The sequence below is a fragment of the Neomonachus schauinslandi genome, chromosome 12, assembly GCF_002201575.2.
Source record: "Neomonachus schauinslandi chromosome 12, ASM220157v2, whole genome shotgun sequence".
NCBI lineage: Eukaryota > Metazoa > Chordata > Mammalia > Carnivora > Phocidae > Neomonachus > Neomonachus schauinslandi.
The window spans coordinates 94,184,813-94,205,158 of NC_058414.1; the positions used below are offsets into that span (position 1 = coordinate 94,184,813).

General features: G+C 43.2%; 1 protein-coding gene across 4 annotated transcripts; it reads left to right on the forward strand.

Moving 5' to 3' along the window:
• The first annotated feature begins 7,457 nt into the window (after positions 1–7,457).
• Positions 7,458–11,886, forward strand: GSTK1 (glutathione S-transferase kappa 1). 4 transcript variants are annotated; one of them, XM_021692779.1, is made up of 8 exons: positions 7,458–7,605; positions 8,178–8,259; positions 8,475–8,603; positions 8,909–9,009; positions 9,184–9,219; positions 10,784–10,900; positions 11,265–11,358; positions 11,627–11,886. In XM_021692779.1, the coding sequence occupies exons 1-8, from the start codon at positions 7,534–7,536 to the stop codon at positions 11,674–11,676; spliced, it is 681 nt and encodes a 226-aa protein (XP_021548454.1). In that variant the 5' UTR covers positions 7,458–7,533; the 3' UTR covers positions 11,677–11,886. The 4 variants fall into 4 exon arrangements, with proteins under 4 accessions (XP_021548454.1, XP_021548455.1, XP_044775880.1 ...); XM_021692780.1 differs by having other exon boundaries at positions 7,497–7,605; positions 8,178–8,256; positions 11,627–11,879; XM_044919945.1 differs by lacking the exon at positions 9,184–9,219 and having other exon boundaries at positions 7,497–7,605; positions 11,627–11,879.
• The last annotated feature ends 8,460 nt before the right edge of the window (positions 11,887–20,346 follow it).

Below are 20,346 nucleotides of genomic sequence, written 5' to 3' on the forward strand. Positions count from 1 at the left end.
ATGCCCATCAACTGGTGAATGGATAAAGAAAATGTGGTACTACATCCATACACGAAATACATGAATACTATCCAGCAATAAAAAGTAGAACGATACACGCTACAACATGGATGACCTCAGAAACATACCAAGTAAAAGCCAGATGCAAAAAAAAACTATACATTATATGATTCCATTTACATGACATTTTCAGAAAAGGCAAATCTATGTGGAGACAGAAAGATCAGTGGTTTCCTGGGACTAGGGGTGGGAGTGGCATTAACTGCAAACTGGTCGAAGGGAACTGTTTGAGATGATGGAAATATTCCAAGACAGTATCACCAAGATCGTATCATCATGGTGATGGTTGCACAACTCTACATATTTAATAAAAATCATTGAATGGTACACTTATAATGGGTGAATTTTATATACATAAATTATAGCTCAACAAAGCTCTAAAAAATAGCACCTACCTTGTAGGGTTGTTACAATGATAAAATGAGTTAATTTTTAAACAAGATTTATTTATTTATTTTAGAAAGAGAAAGAGAGCATGAGCAAGAGGGGCAAAGGGAAAGGGAGAGAGAATCTCAAGCGGACTCTGGGCTGAGCGCAGAGTCTGAAGCAGGGCTTGATCTCATGACCCTGAGAACACAACCCTGAGATCATGATCCTGAGACCATGACCTGAGCCAAAACCAAGAATCAAGCACTTAACCAACTGTGCCATCCAGGTGCCCCTAGATGAGTTAATTTTTACAAAGCACAGTATCTGACATCTAGTAAGCAATGTGTGCTCTACATGTTTTAGCTAAATAATAAAAATCATTATTTGTGGCTATGTGATTCATCACGAGTCAATTACTGACAGTTCTTACATGATTTCCTACAGCACAGGAGGCACAACATCTGAGTACGTAAGCAATGGAATTACTGCTCTTCTATAAAATATGTTTTAAAAATCAGGGGGCGCCTGCGTGGCTCAGTTGGTTAAGCATCTGCCTTCGGTTCAGGTCATGATCCCAGTATCCTGGGATTGAGCCCCGAGGGATGCTCCCTGCTCAGAGGAATCTGCTTCTCCCTCATCCTCTGCCCCTCCCCCCACTCGTGCTCACTCACTCTCTCCCTCAAATAAATAAATAAATAATCTTTAAAAAAATTAAAACCATACTAAGCTTAAGGTCACTCAAGTAGAGACTTTGAAACTTGTCACATGACCTGGCCTCTACCTGCCACCTCCCGAGGCCACTGCCTTCTTTGCCCAAAAGAACTTCTCTCAGTTCCTTGAGACTCTGGACCACAGTGCTGTCTTTCATACCTGCTGCTGGCTCTGGGGACAAATCTACCTACACTCCCTCTCCATGGTCTAACTCCTGCCTAACCCCTACCTACCTTTCAAGTCTTCATTTAGGGTCACTTTTTCTAGGAAGCTTGTTTGATTCTTTCTTGTTGCCCCAACGCCCCCCACCCCAACACACACACACACACACACACACACACACACTTTACACTGAACCAACTTTATGCCTTTTGATTCCCACATCAAAAGATAAATGGTGCTTGTATCCGTCCCCAGGCACTCAGAACAGTACGTGGGACATATGGGGCCTTCAAGAAACACTAGTGCAATGATTCTTAGCCAGGGCTGATTTTGATCCTGCAGACAACATCACCTCAAAAAGTCCTCTCATGCCAATTTTCAGTCACTCCCCACTCCCACTCCCAGCCTCTGGAGAAATCACTGATCCACTTTCTGTTTTCTCTGAATATGTCATACAAATGGAATTGTATAATATGGAGTTCTTTGCATCTGTTTTCTTTCACTTAGCATATTTTATTGTCACAACTAGGGATGGGGTTACTCCTGGCAGCTAGTGGGTAGAGATCAGGGAGCTGCTAAACATCCTATAAGGTACAGGACGACCCCCACAAGAATGATCCACCCCAATATGTCAACAGTGCTGAGGCTGACAACTCCTACACCTGTGGAATGAAAAGTGTGAGGTAATGAACAAACAGATCATGTTTTCAGGCCTGAAATTAAGGATTGCTCCCACTGCCCTTTCAGATTCTCAAAAAAAGTCACAAAAAATGCAGTATCCCTTTCTCTCCATAATGTGAAGTTTGTTTCTCCAATATTATTTTCAAAGAACTCCTCGGGATGAAGAACTATCAGAATCATTATTATCCAGAGCACTGTGGTACTCTACACAGATCCGCCTTCAGACATGACCCCCAGCTCCTGGAGTGTACCAAGCAGACAGCCCTCAGCTGAAGAGTCATCTCAGCCAAGCTCAGCCCACCTTCCCAGGACAGCCCACATCCTGCAACTGACTCGTGAGGGGCTGTAGAGGCCGGGCCAGCTCACCCAGCTTTGGCGTCTCTGTGAAGCCATCCCAGCTTCCCAATTCCTCGTGGGGTTGGCTGAGAATCAAGCATGAAGCCCAATGCCTCCCTCCGCCATGAGCGGTGTCCTTCCTTCCCTCCCCTTCTCGCCCCTCCCTTTCCACAGTGGCAGCCAGAACATCAATCCCCAATAAATAAATAAATAAATCCTCCTCTCTGATCTCCAGGAGACTGCGTCCCAACTGTGACACCAAGAAAAATGGCTCTGGCTTCTAAAATGGATTTTGAAACATGGAGGTTTTTAACGTATAAAAAAAAATGCCAACTAATATACAGTGACAGCAAGATTAGTGCAGGCTCATTTCTAGTGACAGAAAGCCCCTCAGTGGTGGTTTGGGAACGGAGGGTAGGGATTGCCAAGGGTCTCAAGGTGATTTGCAGCTCTGTTTGCTACTTGATCATGGTGATGGGTATACAAGTGCATATGCATATGTCAAAACTTATTAAAGGGACACTTCAAATATGTACAGTTCATTGTATGTCAGTTATAATTCAACAAAGCTCTCCCGTAAAAAAGAGAAGAAAAAGACATTCTCAAGGCCGTAAAGAAAGCCTAAGAAATTAGAAAAAATGTGTATAATCCCTAACAGAATTATTTTCATTTCCTTTAGTTTTCACCCATATGCATACGTGTTTTATAAGGGTCCACTGACAGCACATATTAGCTGTTCTCAGCTGTGATGTTGTCACACTGCTATGAACTGATGAACTGTGAACTGTGAGATGTTCCAACTAAATTTGTTATCAGTTATATTTCAAGATTAGAACCATAATAATGTCAACCTCACTCTCTTGCATTTTGGCATGATTTATTCAGGGAGAAAGCTAGCACACAGAATTTCACACACCCCTTGGTAAATCCTTAGGAAAATGTCAGACCTTGGGAACCGAGATGTAAATACTCCGTTGCATCTTGGCAAATATTGTGCCTTAAAACTGTGTCACACATGCTGCTACGTGGCCTTCATAACTGACATTTTCCTTAAAGCAAAGTAAAATATACAAATGGCAATAAATCAGATACATAAGTCTCCTTGTAATCCCCTCCCTGTCCTGCCAATACAAGTTCCCAAAGGCATCTTCCCTCCTTCCTTCCTTTTTCTTCCCTCCTGCCTGCCTTTATCCTTTCTTCCTGCCTGTCTTTCTGGGTAGATAAGACACTCACATGGGTCGCAAATCAAAGGGTTAAATGTTACAGCTAACAAAAACTTTGTCTTGCCCTGCCCCAGTCCCCCAACTTCCCTCCTCAAAAGTAACCAGTTTCACAAGTATTTTTGTCTCTCCATCCAGAGATATCAACATGTACATATATGTATATGTACACCACACACTTAGAAAGCATCCCAACCCTTAAAAAAAAGACAGCAAATGATATACACTGTTTGGCATCTTGCTTTTCACTTATTAATACATAGGGTATCATGCAATATTTAAAGAGCTTCCAAATTCTTTTTAAAGTTGAAAAATATTATAAATCGTGGTGTATTGATATAGTTCCACATTGATGAACATTTAGGTAGTTTCCAATCTTTTGCTATTATAAACAATGTTGTAATAAATAACCCTATAGGACATCATATTGCATGGAGGCAAACATGTTTATAATATAAATTCTTAAAAATGGAATTGCTAGCTCAAAGGGTGTGTGTATTTGCAAACAGAAAGATATTGCTAAACTGCCCTCCTTAGAGGTTGTACCGACAATTTACACTCCCACCAGTTGCATAAGACAATGATTTTCCACAAATCCCTGCCAACACCCTGAGTCATCAAACTTTTTGATCTCTGCCAACTTGATAAATAAAAACATATCATAGTGTAATCCTGACTCACAATTTTTATAAGTATATACAAGCACAATCTTTTATGTCCCATATGTCCATTTCTGTGTATGTTCTGTTCATATCATTAGCCCATTTCTCCCCGGGGCTTCTGTTCTTTTACTTCATTTTGTAGCTCTTTCTACACTAGGATAATTAGCATTTTGACTGAGAAATGAACCCAGGTATTTTTCCCAATTATTTTTTGACCTACTGGAGTTTACCAAACAAATTTTTTAAATTTTATGTAATTGAATGTATAAATCTTTTAAAGTTTCTGCATTTAGTATCACAGCTAACAAAGAGGTCTCTACTCCCCGATTTTTTTTAAAGATTTTATTTTTTTAAGAGAGGGACAGAGAGAGCACAAGTGGCAGAGGGAGAGGGACAAGCAGACTCCCCGCTGAGCAGGGTGCCTGATGCTGGGCTCCATCCCAAGACCCAGAGATCATGACCTGCACTGAAATCAGATACTTAATCGACTGAGCCACCAAGGTGCCCCATCTACTCCCAGATTTTTTTTTAAAGGTTTTTCCATAAGTTCCTCAGGTACTTTAGTGGTTTCTTTCTTTAACATAAAATATTCGATCAGGCTAGACATGTTCCTTGGGTAAGGTGTGATGTATGGGTCCAGCTACATTTTGTTTAAACCTCCCAGTTGTCCCACAACCATTTATTGGACAATCCATCTTTTACTTATTTGGAAAGGCAGTTTATTTAAAGCATTTGTGGTTTCAAAACTTAACTCCAAATTATATGATCAAAGCTCTACTGATGTTTCAAATGTAGACAATATCACTGACCATGAAAGATAAGGATTTGGTTTACATATCCCACCCCTTCTCCACCCCCTCCTAAATTTGATAATCACATCATATTTAGTTCCTTTATTAGTTACTTTTGCTACTGTAAATAACTGGCTTACACCACTGTTTCTTGTTCCAACAACTCTAGTCAGTACCTAGACTCCTCTCAGTATGTGTAAAGAAGTGTAAATATTTTTTGTTGTTCCCACTCAGTATTATCCACAGAGCCCAATATAAATGTAATAATAATAATAATAGTATATGGAGGTAGGATGTAGAGACTCAGATCAATGTTTTACCATTCTATGATTCTTTTTTTTTTTTTTTTTTAAGATTTTATTTATTTGCGAGAGAGAGAATGAGAGACAGAGAGCATGAGAGGGAGGAGGGTCAGAGGGAGAAACAGACTCCCCGCAGAGCAGGGAGCCCGATGCGGGACTCGATCCCGAGACTCCAGGATCATGACCTGAGCCGAAGGCAGTCGCTTAACCAACTGAGCCACCCAGGCGCCCACCATTCTATGATTCTTAAAATAAATATCCATCAGTCCATATGTATAAATGAATGACTGAATGAATAGATATATACATAAATACATAAATGGAACAATTCTTTCAGAATTTCAATTAATAAATGTAGAAGAAACAAGGGAAATAGAAAGTCACCATTAGAACAACACAATAATAATTGCTGCAGGCAAAATCTACTGATGAATTATAAAATTGGCAGGTGAAAGTTTAAGGAGGAACAGAACATTTCATAGCTTCAAAGTAGCTCCCCCAAAATATGGGTGGTTTTAACATACAGCCACAAATTCTTTGATGTCCTTCCCTCTAAGAGATGGGTTTAATCTACTCAACCAGTACCCCCACCTCCAAACTAGGCTGTACTTAATGACTCCCTTCCAAAGAATAGAGTATGGAAAGGGGGAAACAGTGATTTTTACAGTAGGGAAAGCTGACAGTTTTCTCCACCTTACCCAAGTGGTCAAGGTTAACATCATGGGTAATTAGTCATGTTGGTATCAGGAACCCCCTGACACAATTCAAGGAGAAGGGCACTTCACCTCTGTGGTATACTTCCATAAAATCCGAATCCCAGCCTAGACATGAAAAAACATCAAACCCAAATTGAGGGGCATTCTACAAAATACATGACCAATACTTTTCAAAAGTGTCAAGGTCAAGAAACACAAGAAAAAGTCAAGAAACTTTCATAGATAGGAGGAGACGAAAGAGGACAACTAAATGCTAGGTGGTAGCCTGGAATGAATCCTGGAACAGAAAAAGGACAATCGCGGAAAAACTGGTGAAATCTGAATGAAGCCCATCTTCTAGTTAATAGTAATGTACCAATGTTAATTTCTTAGTTTTGATCATTATACCATGGTTATATAAGGTGTCCACATTAGGGAAAGCTGGATGAGGGGTATGTAGAAACTCTCTACTATCTTTACAACTCTTCTGTAAATCTAAAATCATTCCTAAATATTAAAGTTTTTAAAAATAAGTGATGATTTACTTTTAAAATAGAATATTATTATGGGGCTAAATTTGCTCTTGGATAATTTTAAATTAACATTACTGGAGAAACGTGTAATTTTTCAGTTTCAGTTATTCCAAAGCAATTAGTTCTATTCGCAAGTGGGTTAAAATAGCATCCTTGTTTCATTTTATATGTTCTACTCTATGTAAATGTTTATAGTCTTTGCGTTCTGATGGCTTAAGGTTGTTTTTCTAATGAATACAAATGAGAAGTGGAATCTTTATTGTTATGTTTTCCAATTCACAAAATTAGTAACATTAAGAATAATTTTAATAAAATTAAATAGAACTTTAAAAAATTATTTCCTTGCAGTAAATGTAATCCCAATGTAAGACAATATGACATATTCACAAATAGAAATAGGACACACCATTCCCCATTATCCCTCCGATTATCGTGGCAAGGAGGCCTCCTTCTCTCCTGCACTCACTCTCAGAATATGTGCTGATTGTCAAATATGTTCCAGCTAAGCTCTGAGAAGTACAAAAAATGTATAATTTGGGCACTTCTAACTCTGCCCCCATCTCAGAAAGTTCTAACATGTTTCAGTTACACATTCACACATTCCATTCTCACAAGGCTGTACGAGGTAGGGGTTATCATCACGTATGTCCATTTTTAAGAGGGATGACGAAGAAACTGAGGTTCAGAGAGGGCGGGTGGCCTGCCAAAAGAGCACAGCTAAGTGAGAGGCACAGCAAGCATCTCAAACACCCGCTTGGGCCCCAGACCCCCGCGCAGGGCAGGGCGGAGACCCGGAGATGCGCGGGCGGTGGGAGCTGTGCGGAGGAGCGGGGACGGCAGCCACGCCCTCCCCAGGGGGCCCCGCCCCAACCGCCCTTTGGCCAGACTTGGCCCCGGGCGGTTTTCCTCGCGCGGCTGCGCGGCGGAGGCGGGGGGCGGTCCTCCGGGGCAGGCCGGGAATCGGGGCGGGATCGCCGAGTCCCGGGGCGGGGCAACGCGCGCTGCTGCAGCATGGGACCCCTGCCGCGCACCCTGGAGCTCTTCTACGATGTGCTGTCGCCCTACTCCTGGTTGGGCTTCGAGGTGACTCCGGGAGCTCCCTTGGCCGGGGCTTGGAGGGCAAGGGCAGAGGGAAGGGGGGGAGCGGGACGCGGGGACCGTTGTCTCGTGAAATTCCTGGCGCCGCCCGATGGGGTTTAGGAAGCCAGGGGTGAAAGTCACTTTGTGTCTCTAAACGGGATACGGTCGCTGGCCAGGTCGAGCCTTTATATCCTAAGGCAGTGCTTTCCCACAACGGTTTGGAATAAGAGGGGTAACTCCTAAGAATCAAGGAGAAATCCACGGCACAACCACCTCTTAGCCCTCCGATGTTAGTTTTTGGGGGGTGGAGTGCAGAACAGGATGGAGGTTGTCCACTGAGCAAAGATCCTGGGATCGATTTCTTGGGATGGAGCGAGGTTCATGGGATCGATTTCTGGGAGTGGAGAGTTTTGCCATTTAAAACCAAAGTTTAGGGTGTCCGCATAACCCCTACTCTTCTGCACTTAGAGCCTCTGGCTAGTCAGTTGCCAAAGAACACCCCTCCCTCTCCCTCAGCCATTTTCACTCTGTCCATCTTACACTCAGGCTCCCCATCTCCACCTCTGCTCCTGCAGGTCCTGTGCCGGTATAAGAACATCTGGAACATCAACCTGCAGTTGCGCCCCAGCCTCATTGCGGGGATCATGAAAGACAGTGGTGTGAACGCAGCAGCGTTTGGGACAGGGATTTGAGGGAGGGTGGCTTTCAAAGGTCCACGGTTATATAAGGTCCACGGGACCTTACATGGGTCTTTACATTGGCACCAGCAGCTAGTAATTGGCACTCTGCTGAAAACCCGGATAGGGGTTCCCCCCGCAAGCCTCAGACCCTTAGGTAGTCTCTCACCAGTGTGCCCAAATTTCCACTTGCAGGAAACCAGCCACCAGCTCTGCTTCCCCGCAAAGCCCAATATCTGAGAAATGATGTTAGGCTCCTGGGACAGCATGTCCAGATTCCTGTGCAGTTCCCCAAGGATTTCTTCTCTGTGATCCTTGAAAAAGGTAAAGAGTGAGATACAGATGGTGTATCCAGTGGAAGGCAGCAGAGTTGCAAATTGTAGTGCCAGGAAGTAGGGGCTGGCAACTACATGAAATGAAACAAAGCTTGGGGAAACACAGGTGAGCGTTAAGTGAGCAGAAGCTTGCGGGGACCTAAGGGGAAGAAGAGCAGTACAAACAGGCTATGGGAAATCTGGGTGGAAGGCTAAGGGCAGTCAAGCTCTGTGGATGTCAGAAGCAGGAAAGAGCCAGTCCTCCATGGGAAACAAGCTAGAAGAACCCTGTCTCTGAGTATCTCTGCCCCACAGGAAGTTTATCAGCCATGAGATTCCTCACCGCTGTGAGCATGGAGCACCCAGAGATGCTGGAGAAAGTGTCCAGGGAACTATGGATGCGTGTCTGGTCACGGGTGAGGGCAGAGCTCTGGGAACCTACTTGGGAGACCCTGGACAATATGCTGACCCTCCCCTAGAACCTGGTTTCCAGAGGCCTGGTCCTGCCTTCCCCTGTTGTTCACGGGCCTACTGTCCCCCCATCTCACCCCTCACCGCCCCCTTCCTGCGGAATGTTCTCTTCTTCTCAGGATGAAGACATCTCGGAGCCCCAGAGCATCCTGGCCGTGAGTATCCTGGCTCTGTCCCCACCCCTCTCATAGCGAAGCTGACAACAGCTGGCGTTTAGGGGCAAAGAGGACACAGTTTTCATTTTGGGTGGAAAAGGTCATAGTTATCTGGGGAGAAAGGATATCTGTGTTTGAGGAGCCGAATTAATGAAAGTTTGGAACTCAGAGGACTCCCAAAAGAATATCTCATGGTTGAAAGGGGAAGTGCAAAATTCTACATGGGTAGGTTTTATTTCATGAAAGAAGTCAGTGGGAGAGAGATGTTACATGTTGGCACTCCCAGATGGGGAGGGATGAAGTATTGGCCCCAAACACTCCAATACCAGACCTCACCGATATATCCAGAGAAGAAAGCAGGAGACTTTACAGACAGGCTTTAAAAAGAAAAATCCCACAGAAGCGTGAGTGGAAACACATGGAAATAGCTCAAAACATTGAAATGTGTGGCAGCCATACACGGGGGTATAAAAAGTAAGTTTTTCTTTGGGATTAAATCAGGAAATTCAAAATGATATTTTCCCTTCAGTTTACAAAAGATAGTTGAGGTATATTCAAATTTAATACATAAAACGGCAAATCACAAAGAATTCCTGCAAAGTATATGCACAGGCTTGTCTTTCCACTTACTAACAATCATTTTCCATACCATTATAAACTCTTTGAAAGTATCATTCTTAGTTTCTACACAGCATTCCATTCAGTGGGCCTACTTTTGTTTACTTAACTGTTCCCCTGTTGTTGAACATTTGGTCTGGACACAATTCTCTCATGCAGCCAAGTCAAAGACCCTGTCACATCAGAATGCACCTCGTAACTTCCTGTTTCCCCCTCCAGGTTGAGGAGGTCGGGTTGCAGTGGTTCTCAACCTTGGCTGTATATTTTAGTCACCTGGACCACCTGGGCACTGCCTACCAAAAATTCTGATGTAATTGTTCTAGCGGATGACCTATGAGTGGGATTTTTTAAAAGCTCCCTCGGGAGATTCTAGTATGCAGCCAAATTGAGAACCACTAATCCTAAATGATATCAACAAACCCCAAATTGAAATGTTTATTCTTGTTAAGCCCTGCAGGTGGCTATATCCCTGTGCCCTGCTCTAAAGTCCTCAGGAAATGCCATGAGAATTATAGCCCAGCCCTTGCTTCAAAAGAGCACAAGATATTCAGGAATTCTGAGAAGTAGAAAGGCAAGAGCCCAGACTTAATGTCAGGGGACTTGGATTCTAGCGTTGGCTCTGCCACTAACAAGTTCTTTAATGCCAACCAGGTCATGTACTGCTTCTGGACAGTAGTCCCCTCACTGGTTAATAAAGAGGTTGGGGAGCTGGTTTCTAAGATGCCCTCTGCCTTTCAATTTCTGTACCTTGTTCTTTCCACCAATCACAAGATTTTAAAGGGGGAAAACAGAAAAACAGCCCCTCATAGCAAAGATAGACCTCTATTTGTGGGTGGGTAAAGGCCTTACCAGGAAAATGGGAGCAGAAAATAAATACCAGAGTTTCTCCTGAGATCCCTACCCCACTAATGCAGACACAGTTGTGTTCCCTACCACATCCCCTCAGGCTGCAGAGAAAGCTGGCATGTCTACAGAACAAGCCCGGGGACTCCTGGAAAAGATCTCAACACCAAACGTGAAGAACAAGCTCAAGGAGACCACCGAGGCAGCCTGCAAATATGGGGTGAGCAACTCTTGATGTGGGTCCCCAACCCCAGTGCTGAAGAATGAGGCTGAGCATCTGCTGGGTCCCCATGCTCCTGTTCTAAAAGTTGCTCCCAACATGAGTCCTCCCAGCTGTCCCAGACAACCTTCATCCTCTCCCTTCCTGCCCCAGAGTCCAAGGAAAGGAAGGGAGGGAGGTAGATGGTGAGAGGAAAGTCAGAGCATCTGAGAATCAGAAACAGAAGACTCCTTAGAGCTGTGGAACCTCTTAGCTGCTTTGCTTGTATGACCTCAGACAAGTATTGACTCTTAGCCTTCCATCCCAGCCATAATAAACACCTGCTCCATCACCTTACTCCCTGCGCTGTAACTGCTTTCTCCAGGCTTTTGGGCTGCCGATCACTGTGGCCCATCTGGATGGCCAAACCCACATGCTGTTTGGCTCTGACCGGATGGAGTTGCTGGCACACCTGCTGGGTAAGTTCAGGTTCATGGTGAGCTGCCCTTGACCCCAGCCCCACCCCCATTTATCAGTTGACCAGAAGGACAGATCCAGAGCAAAAATATATATATATATATTCTATGCATTTCCAACAATGAAGCCTCATACACAGAAGTTCTCAGGGCTGAATGGGGAGAGGCCACCTTCACCCCCGGAGAAGAAAAGGAAGCCAAGCAGAGCTCTTCCTAGAAAACCCCTGGGGGTTTGTGGGGCCAGCCTCTGACTTTGATTTTCTCCATCTAGGAGAGAAGTGGATGGGCCCTGTGCCTCCAGCCATAAATGCCAGACTTTAAGGCTTCCCAAGGGGAAGCAAAACTATTGGGATGAAAAAGCAGACCTTCTGCTTCCCCTTCTTCCATTGTGTGACCCTAGGACTCTGATTTCTCTGTCTGATAGAGGTTCCTCTGTGGCCCTGGGGGATGCTGTGGAGGGGGTGGCGTGATACCCCAAACTCTCCTTTCCCTCAGAATAAACTTAATGCCATCAGGCATAATATTTCTGGGTCTTTGTCCTCCCTGGTGTCGTGTGTTCTTCCTGCAGTCACCCCCTGTCCACTCTAGGTGTTTGCGAACAGCTCTTTCCATACTGCGAGCCCCTCTGCCCACCTCAGGGCAACTTATGTGGAAGGAGAGGAAACAGTCCTCTTCAGGGATGGAAAACTAAGCCAGATGGATTTTGCAACTAACCAGTTTGGCAGTTACTATCTTCTGACCAGCCAGGGTGCCTGAAATGGGGCTGGGATCAGAGAGAGCCAGAACTTGGCTGAGCTTCTGCCCAGATATTTGAATCAGCTCCAGCTACACTGACTAGCAGAACCAGGGCAAGGTGGCAGCACAGGGCGACAGGCTGGAGTTGCCATGGCCTGGAAGTTGCTCACCGACAAAGCAGATCCCGAGAAAATCCTGGGGCCTCTCTCCCTGGCCTAGTATGAGCCCTGTTCCTTCCCACACAGACCTACAGCTTTACCACTCCCTCAGCTATTTATCCAAAGGCCCTGCTCCGTATGTGCCACTGTACAACAATCCGAAGACCTTGTGTTTCAGTAGTCTTTGGACTTCTTTGAGAATACTCTTTATTCAGAAGCTGAAACCACACTGGACATCTGTTGGGAAGCAGGTATGTGTCCTTCGATGGCTCAATGGCCCCAGAGGCATTAAGAGGGGATTCCTTGCCCCCGCCCTCTGGCTCTTTCTGGTCTCAGAGCTCATTTTCCCGTCTTATCCCCCATCACTGGCTGTTTTCCTCTTCTCCCTTCTTCCGTTATTCCAGCATACTCCAGGATTTCCAGTCATCCTTACTAGGCTTATCTGCTAACTAACACCATTAAGTACATCTCCAAATACACACTCGCACTCCCTCTTTCAAAGATTTCATGACATGTACAGCTAATATAAATTTAAAATATGGGAAAATGTCCAATAGTAAGAAACATAAGAGCAAATTAAAATGTTACTTCTCATATATTCAAGTTATATATTCAAGCATATAGAAGTTCTCATATATGCTGAGAGCATGGTGGTAGAGATAAAGCTTTATGAATAAACATGCTTGTCCCAGTATGATTTGTGATATCAAGTAACTTATAAATATCTAACAACAGGAGGATGTTTGAATAAGTTATGGTACATCCAGGATGTAATGTTTCATAGCCATCAAAAATTATATATGTTTTTTTAAAGATTTATTTATTTGTGAGAGAGAGCATGCACGAGCACAGGTGGGAAGGGCAGAGGGAGAGGCAAAGAAAGAATCCCAAGCAGGCTCCTCACAGAGTGGGGAGCCTACCATGGGGCTCGATCTCATGACCCTGAGATCATGACCCAAACCGAAAACCAAGGGTCAGACACTCAACCGACTGCACCACCCAGAATTCTGTTTGTAAAGAATTTCAACATTGGGAATTTGTAGAATATAATATTAGTTGGAAAAAAGATGAAACTATATAGTATGATCTCAATTATGTCTTGATGTATAAAAACACATTACAGAGGACATTGATATATTAATTCTGGAATAAAATATGCCTAAATGTTTCCATTTCACTTGTATACTTTTTGAAATGATCATTCTGACAAACAAAAAATAGATAATATTTAAATTTAAAAAAAAAGAATTTGTAGATTCACATTTGGGCACAACTATGCATCCTTCCCATTGTTTTGAAACGTTAATCAGTTACTTAACTTAATGCTAAATCTTACCTCAGGCTAATGTGGTATAATCATTTATTGTAGATGCATATTTCCCAGCTCTGCCCAGTCTTCCTTCAAAGAATCTAGCATCCTGTTTTCCTAATCTGCTAGCAAATTTAATCTCTGGAGGAATGAGACAATTTCTAGACTAAACCTTACAAACATGATCTAGATTATAGTGTCTGAACTTCTGCCAAGTAGAATCCAATAGTCAGGATTCTCCAAAGAAACAAATAATAGGATATGTATAGGTATATATGAAAAGAGATCCATTATCAGGGATTGGCTCACATGGTTATGGAGGCTGAGAAGTCCCACAATCTGCAGGCCCAGGAAAGTGCGCTGGTGGTGTAGTTCCAATCCAAAATCCAAAGGCCTGAGAACCAGGAGCACCTGTGTCTGAGGGCAATAGAACATGGATGTCTCAGTTCAAGCAGAGAAAGCAAGTTTGCCCTTCCTTTCCTTTTTTGTTCCATTCAGGCCCTCAATAGATTGGTTGCTACCTCCCGCACACACACACTAGTGAGGGCCACCTCCTACTCAGTCTCCGTATTCAATTTATAATCTCTTCTGGGAACACCCTCATAGACACACCCAGAAATGTTTTGTCAGCTCTCTGGGTGTCCTTTAGCTCAGTCAAGTTGACACATGAAATTAGTATGTCTCAATTAACAATGAGAAAGGGGGAAGCCCCCAAATGGAGCTGTATTTTTAAAATGAACACTCTTTTTTTCTAACCCAAAGAGTTTCATACTTATTAGTTTCTTCCTCCCTTCCCCTTCCACTCAACAGTTGGAGTACAATATAAAATTTGCAGTTATGTCAATACTCAGAATTCAACACTGACCCACTTCCTTGCATTGCAATTCAAATTCTAAGCTTACCAGATAAGATGCTTCTAAAACAAACTTCTTAGGTAAAATTTCTAGAATTATATTTTTTTACAGACCCAAAACACAAGCGTTAATTAACAACAAAAAGTATCACACGCATGTGGTAAAACAAAAGGGAAAAAAACAGCAAGTTATCAAGTGAAAAGTGAAGCGTCTCCCCTTTGTCATTCCCATTCCTACTCTCTGGGGTTTTTTTGTCTGCAACCAGAAATGTCCATATGTTTTAACACACGAATGTCAGACATGATTCAGAGGGATTCAGTCTACCCTTCATCCAGTTTCCCCAATGGTAACATCCTGTTCAGCTACAGCCCAATGACACAACCAGGAAATTGACATTGATGCACTCCATCAAGCCCTATTCAAATTACACCACTTCTTCATGCACTCATTTGTGTGTCCGGTTTTAGTTCTGTATAATTTTACTATGTGTGTGACCACCATCACAGTCAAGATAAAAAATATTCCTAGCATAAGAGATCCTTATGTTCCTATTTCACAGCTTGGCCACCTTCTGTTCTCCCCACTTCCCTAAACCCTGGCAATGACTAATCAGTTCTTCATACAGTTTTCTCATTTCAAGAGTGCTATATTAATGGCATCAGATTGGCTTATTTGACTCAGCAAATTCCCTTGAGATCCTTGCAAGTTACTGTGTGTCTCAGTGGTTTGTCCTTTTTATTGCTGAGTAGTAGTCCATGGTATGGATGTGCCAGAGTTTAACCTGTTGAAGGACATTTAGGTTGTTTCCAGTTTGGGGCTATTACAAATAAACCTGCTATGAATATTCTTGTACAGGTTTTTGTATGCACACAGATTTTCATTTTGGGGGGTAAATGTCCAGGAATACAATTGCTGGGTCATATAGTAAGTGCATGTTTAGTTGTACAAGGAACTGCTACATTTTTCCTAAGTGGCCAAACCATCTTAACCTTCCCACCAGAAATGCATGAGTGATCCAGTTTCTCTGCATCCTCACCAGCATTTGGTGTTATTACTCTTTTTTAATTTTAGCCATTCTGATAGGTGTGTAAGTGCTCTCTCGTTGTGATTTTAATTTGCATTTTCCTAAGGACTAATGAACATCTTTTTGTGTGCTTCTTTGCCATCTGTACATCCTCTTCAGTGAAATATCTGTTCACACCTTTTGTCCATTTCCTAACTGGATTGTTTTTGAAATGTCCATATTGTCCTTAATAGTTTGTTTATAAGTAGGCTCCACACCCAGTGTGGAGCCCAACGCGGAGCTCAAATTCACGACCCTGAGATCAAGACTTGAGCCATGATCAAGAGTCAGATGCTTAACCAACTGAGCCACCCAGGCACCCCTTTTTAATTTTTTTAAAGTAGGCTCCATGCCCAGTGTGGGGCCCAAATCCAACGACCCTGAGATCAAGAAACATATGCTCTACTGACTGAGTCAGCCAGGCACCCCTTTAACAGCATATTTTAAAAGAATGTACAAACTGTAAGAACACATTTTGAGACAACGGGGGGAAAATAACATGGACTGGATATTAGGTGATACTAAGGATTTAATATTAATTTCATTAAGCATGATAATGGCAGGGTGGCTGGGCACAGATAAGTTCTCGTCAGTCAGAACTGCATTCTGAAACATTTAGGATAGAAGTGACATGCTGCCTTTAAAAAGTAGGGGAGATGGGGCGCCTGGGTGGCTCAGTCGGTTAGGCGACTGCCTTCGGCTCAGGTCACGATCCTGGAGTCCCGGGATCGAGTCCCGCGTCGGGCTCCCTGCTCAGCGGGGAGTCTGCTTCTCCCTCTGACCCTCCTCCCTCTCGTGCTCTCTGTCTCTCATTCTCTCTCTCACAAATGAATAAAAAAAATCTTAAAAAAAAAAAAAAAAAAAAAGTAGGGGAGAGGGAAAGAGTAGATGAAACGTAATTGTTGAAGCTGAGTGATGGGTACACAGAGAGTTCATTATACTATCCTTTCCTCTTTCTTTTATGTGTGTTGGGATATCTCCATAATAAAATTGTCTTGAAAATGTACTGAGGGTGCACCTGGCTGGCTCAGTCAGTACAGCATACAACTCTTGATCTCAGGGTCCTGAGTGTGAGCCCCGCGCTGGGCATAGAGTTTACTTAAAAAAAAAAGGGGGGGGGTGCCTGGGTGGCTCAGTCGGTTAAGCAACTGCCTTCAGCTCAGGTCATGATCCCAGGGTCCTGGGATCAAGTCCCACATCGGGCTCCCTGCTCTGCTGGGAGCCTGCTTCTCCCTCTCCCCCTCACCCTGCTGGTGTTCCCTCTCTCGCTGTGTCTCTCTGTCAAATAAATAAATAAAATCTTTAAAAAAAAAAAAAAAAAAGGAAAAGGAAATGTACCGAGATTTCAATTCTGTGATGTTACACATTCTCACCATGTCCCCACAATACTGTGCACACAAGGTCAGCCTCAGCCTCATGGACTTGCAACCTGTGCACTCACACAGGCCCTCATTACTGGTTTGATGCTCTGCCTGGTCTTGAAATTCTTAATTTCAGTTGAGGGGCCCTGCATTTTCATTTTGCACCAGACCTCGCAAATTATGTACCATAGCTGCTCCTGTAAGCACATAATACATGCTGAGTAAATGCTTATCAAATAAATGGACCAAGAGCAGAACGTGAGAGGGAGAAGGGAAAAAGAGATGGGGATGGCAAAGGAGAAGGAGATAACTAGGTCAAAGGGGAGATGCAGGAAGTCTCAAAGTAGAAAAGCTAAGTGGGGATTGCAGGAAGGGATGCTGCTGGGGAGGTGTACAGAGAAAGTAGGAGTCCAGCTGGAAGACGAACCTGGGGCTCACTATTCATCATTCTCCTCAGAGGAATCACGGTCCCTTTATTTGACTACGATTCCCAGGTATAAGCAAAAGTGAAAGCAGAAAGAAGTAGCCACTTGGACCCCAGGGAAAGGGGATTGGTGGCTAGGATGCCACCTGGACCACTGTTCCTCACTCATTCCATGACCTTAATCCCGGAGAGTTCCTTCAATGTCTTCACAGGGGACTGGGGAAAACAGAAACCCTTGGCTTGAATCAGACCAACTCCCTCTTCTGCCAAGCACATGTTCAAGGGTATGACTGGCTCTAGCTGATGCCAGACCAAAAAAGATTAGAAAAGGTGGGGAGGCAATTGAGGGAGGATCAAGGGATCAAGAGATCATGAATCATTAAATCAGCAAATCCTCACTAATTACCAATCAATGATACAAGTATTTATTATCTACCCCATGCATAATGGTGAGACGGATGTAGAAGGAGTGTAAACAAACCCCATCCATATCCATGATGCATTCCAGTCCCCACCCTTATCAGCGCGGGGGAGCCCAGCAGCACTTTGTTCCTTGTCACTTTGTACCCTGTCTTACAAGTAGTTATGTACACATCTTTCCTCTTACTAACAGTCAGCTCCTTAAGAGTGAGATTCCTATTAGATCTACTGAATACACCTTGGAGCATCCTGTGTAGCAAGTGAACAGTAAAAATTTATTGAATCCAAGTCATAATTCACTGTTGATCAGGGTGTGGGCAAACAGATATTCCTGCAATGTGAGCAGGAGAGTGAATTTTTATAACTCCTTTGAGAGCAAATGGCAATCTCTACAAAAACTTCACTTTCAGGAATTTTTCTGATTTATGCATATGAATAAAAACATGTATAGAGGGCGCCTGGGTGGCTCAGATGGTTAAGCGTCTGCCTTTGGCTCAGGTCATGATCCCAGGGTCCTGGGATCGAGTCCCGCATCGGGCTCCCTGCTCCGCGGGAAGCCTGCTTCTCCCTCTGCCTCTCTCTCTCTCTCTCTCCCTGTCTCTCATGAATAAATAAATAAATAAAATCTTAAAAAAAAAAAAAAAACATGTATAGAAATGTAGGAATTGCAAAATCATGGAAACAAACAAAATGGTTATTAGTTGGATAACCAAACGATTATCAGTGGTTATCATTAAATAAATTAATTGTTGTTCCATAAAATAGAAACCATTTTCAAAAGTATAATAGATGGAAAGAAACCAAAACAATAGTTGCCTATGGGGTTGACAGGGAGGGGGCATGAGGGAACTTTCTGGATGATAGTAGTGCTTCGTATCTTGATTGGAGTTTGAGTTACACAAGTGTAAGTCTTTATCAAAACTTATGGAGTGGTCCACTGAAAATCCATGCATTTCACTGTAGACAAATTTTATTTTAAAAGAGAAAAAGTTAACTAATATTTCACTCTAGTTACTTTCATGCATGCGGAAAGATGAAATAGCTTACAGAAGGTCACACAGCAAGTAAGTAGTAGGAAGGAGATTTGAAACCTGGTCTTCACATCTCTAAAAATATGTGCTTACCCGCAATCACTCTGTTTTCTCTTATTTAGGGACATTCTCATGTGGGACTCCTCTGCCGCTATCTGCAGACATCTCATAAACACAATGCTTTTTTTGTCGCGGGGCAACAACCACACTCAACTTCTCAAATTCGAAAATCACTTTTTGTGGCTTGGTGCTGAATAGCTGAGCTGGAGGGACAGCCTAAACCTCATATTCACTCGGTGCATTCCCAGTGAGCTTTGTGCAGTATTACAACTAGCTGATGAGAGTGAGAATGTGTATTTATTCTTACGTACTTGAGAATTCATCATTTATGGGAAGCATTTCCATCCCAGAAATATCAATGATGCTGATATACTTCATATTAAATCATTTATCCACCTTCCCTACACATTTGAAAGAGCTGTGGGTAAGGCAACAAACACAAAGAGAAACACTCAACTGAGTTAAAAGGGCAAGATTCTGAGTTTGATTCTAACTAAACAAATCGTGTACTTTCTCTGAGCTGGTTTCCTCCTCTGTAACATGAAAATGATAATCAGACTTAGCCACACGATTGTCAAGGATCAAAGGAGATTGGGCCAATTTGTTTCTACACACACACAAACATACACACATATTCTTACCTACATTCTTTTTTTAAAAAGTCACCTGCACATTGGGCTTAGTCTAGAGCTATTCAAGTAAAAGTCTTACCTTTTGTAATCAGTCTTAATTAGCTCATAAAAGATAAACATCCTGATACAGGGCCTGCAATCCTAATTTCCCATTCTTGCCTTACATATTGATAACTTTATTTAATCTTCTGATAATCTCTTTTGCTGCCTTTGCTCTCCGATGGTCAGCCTTTTTTTTTTTTAAAGATTTTATTTATTTATTCATGAGAGACAGAGAGAGAGAGGCAGAGGGAGAAGCAGGCTCCCAAGGAACAGAGAGCCCGATGCAGGACTCGATCCCAGGACCCTGGGATCATGACCTGAGCCGAAGGCAGACGCTTAACCATCTGAGCCACCCAGGCGCCCGGATGGTCAGCCTTTTAAGACGCCAAACAGTGGGGAAATAACATCTAACCACTCCTCCAGGAGAGACCCCAGAGTTATGATTTTAGAATGTCATAGGTGTTTTATTAAATTATCATTATTAAATCAGCCAAAAAGAGTGTTTAGAGTCGGATGACACAGTGTTAGGAGCCAGGTTTCTTGACTGGGACTACAGGTTCAAATCTCGGCCCCACCCTTGATTAGCTATACATTTTCCTCAAGTTTCTGATCTCACCTATAAAATGAACATAATAATAGCAACTACCTCTTATTACATTATATTTTAAATTACTTAATTTGTATAAAGCATTTAGCACAGTGAGCAGTACACAAAACACTCCATACATGTTGGCTACAAGTATAAAGCAGACTCAGATTCAGAAACACAAAATCACAAGAATATGGAGGCGTAGAGAAGTGCATGGTGGTAGACATCAACTACCCTTCACAGAAAGTCTGTTGATTATCTCTGCTTCCCCCCCCCCCCCCCCCCCCCCCCCCCCCCCCCCCCCCCCCCCCCC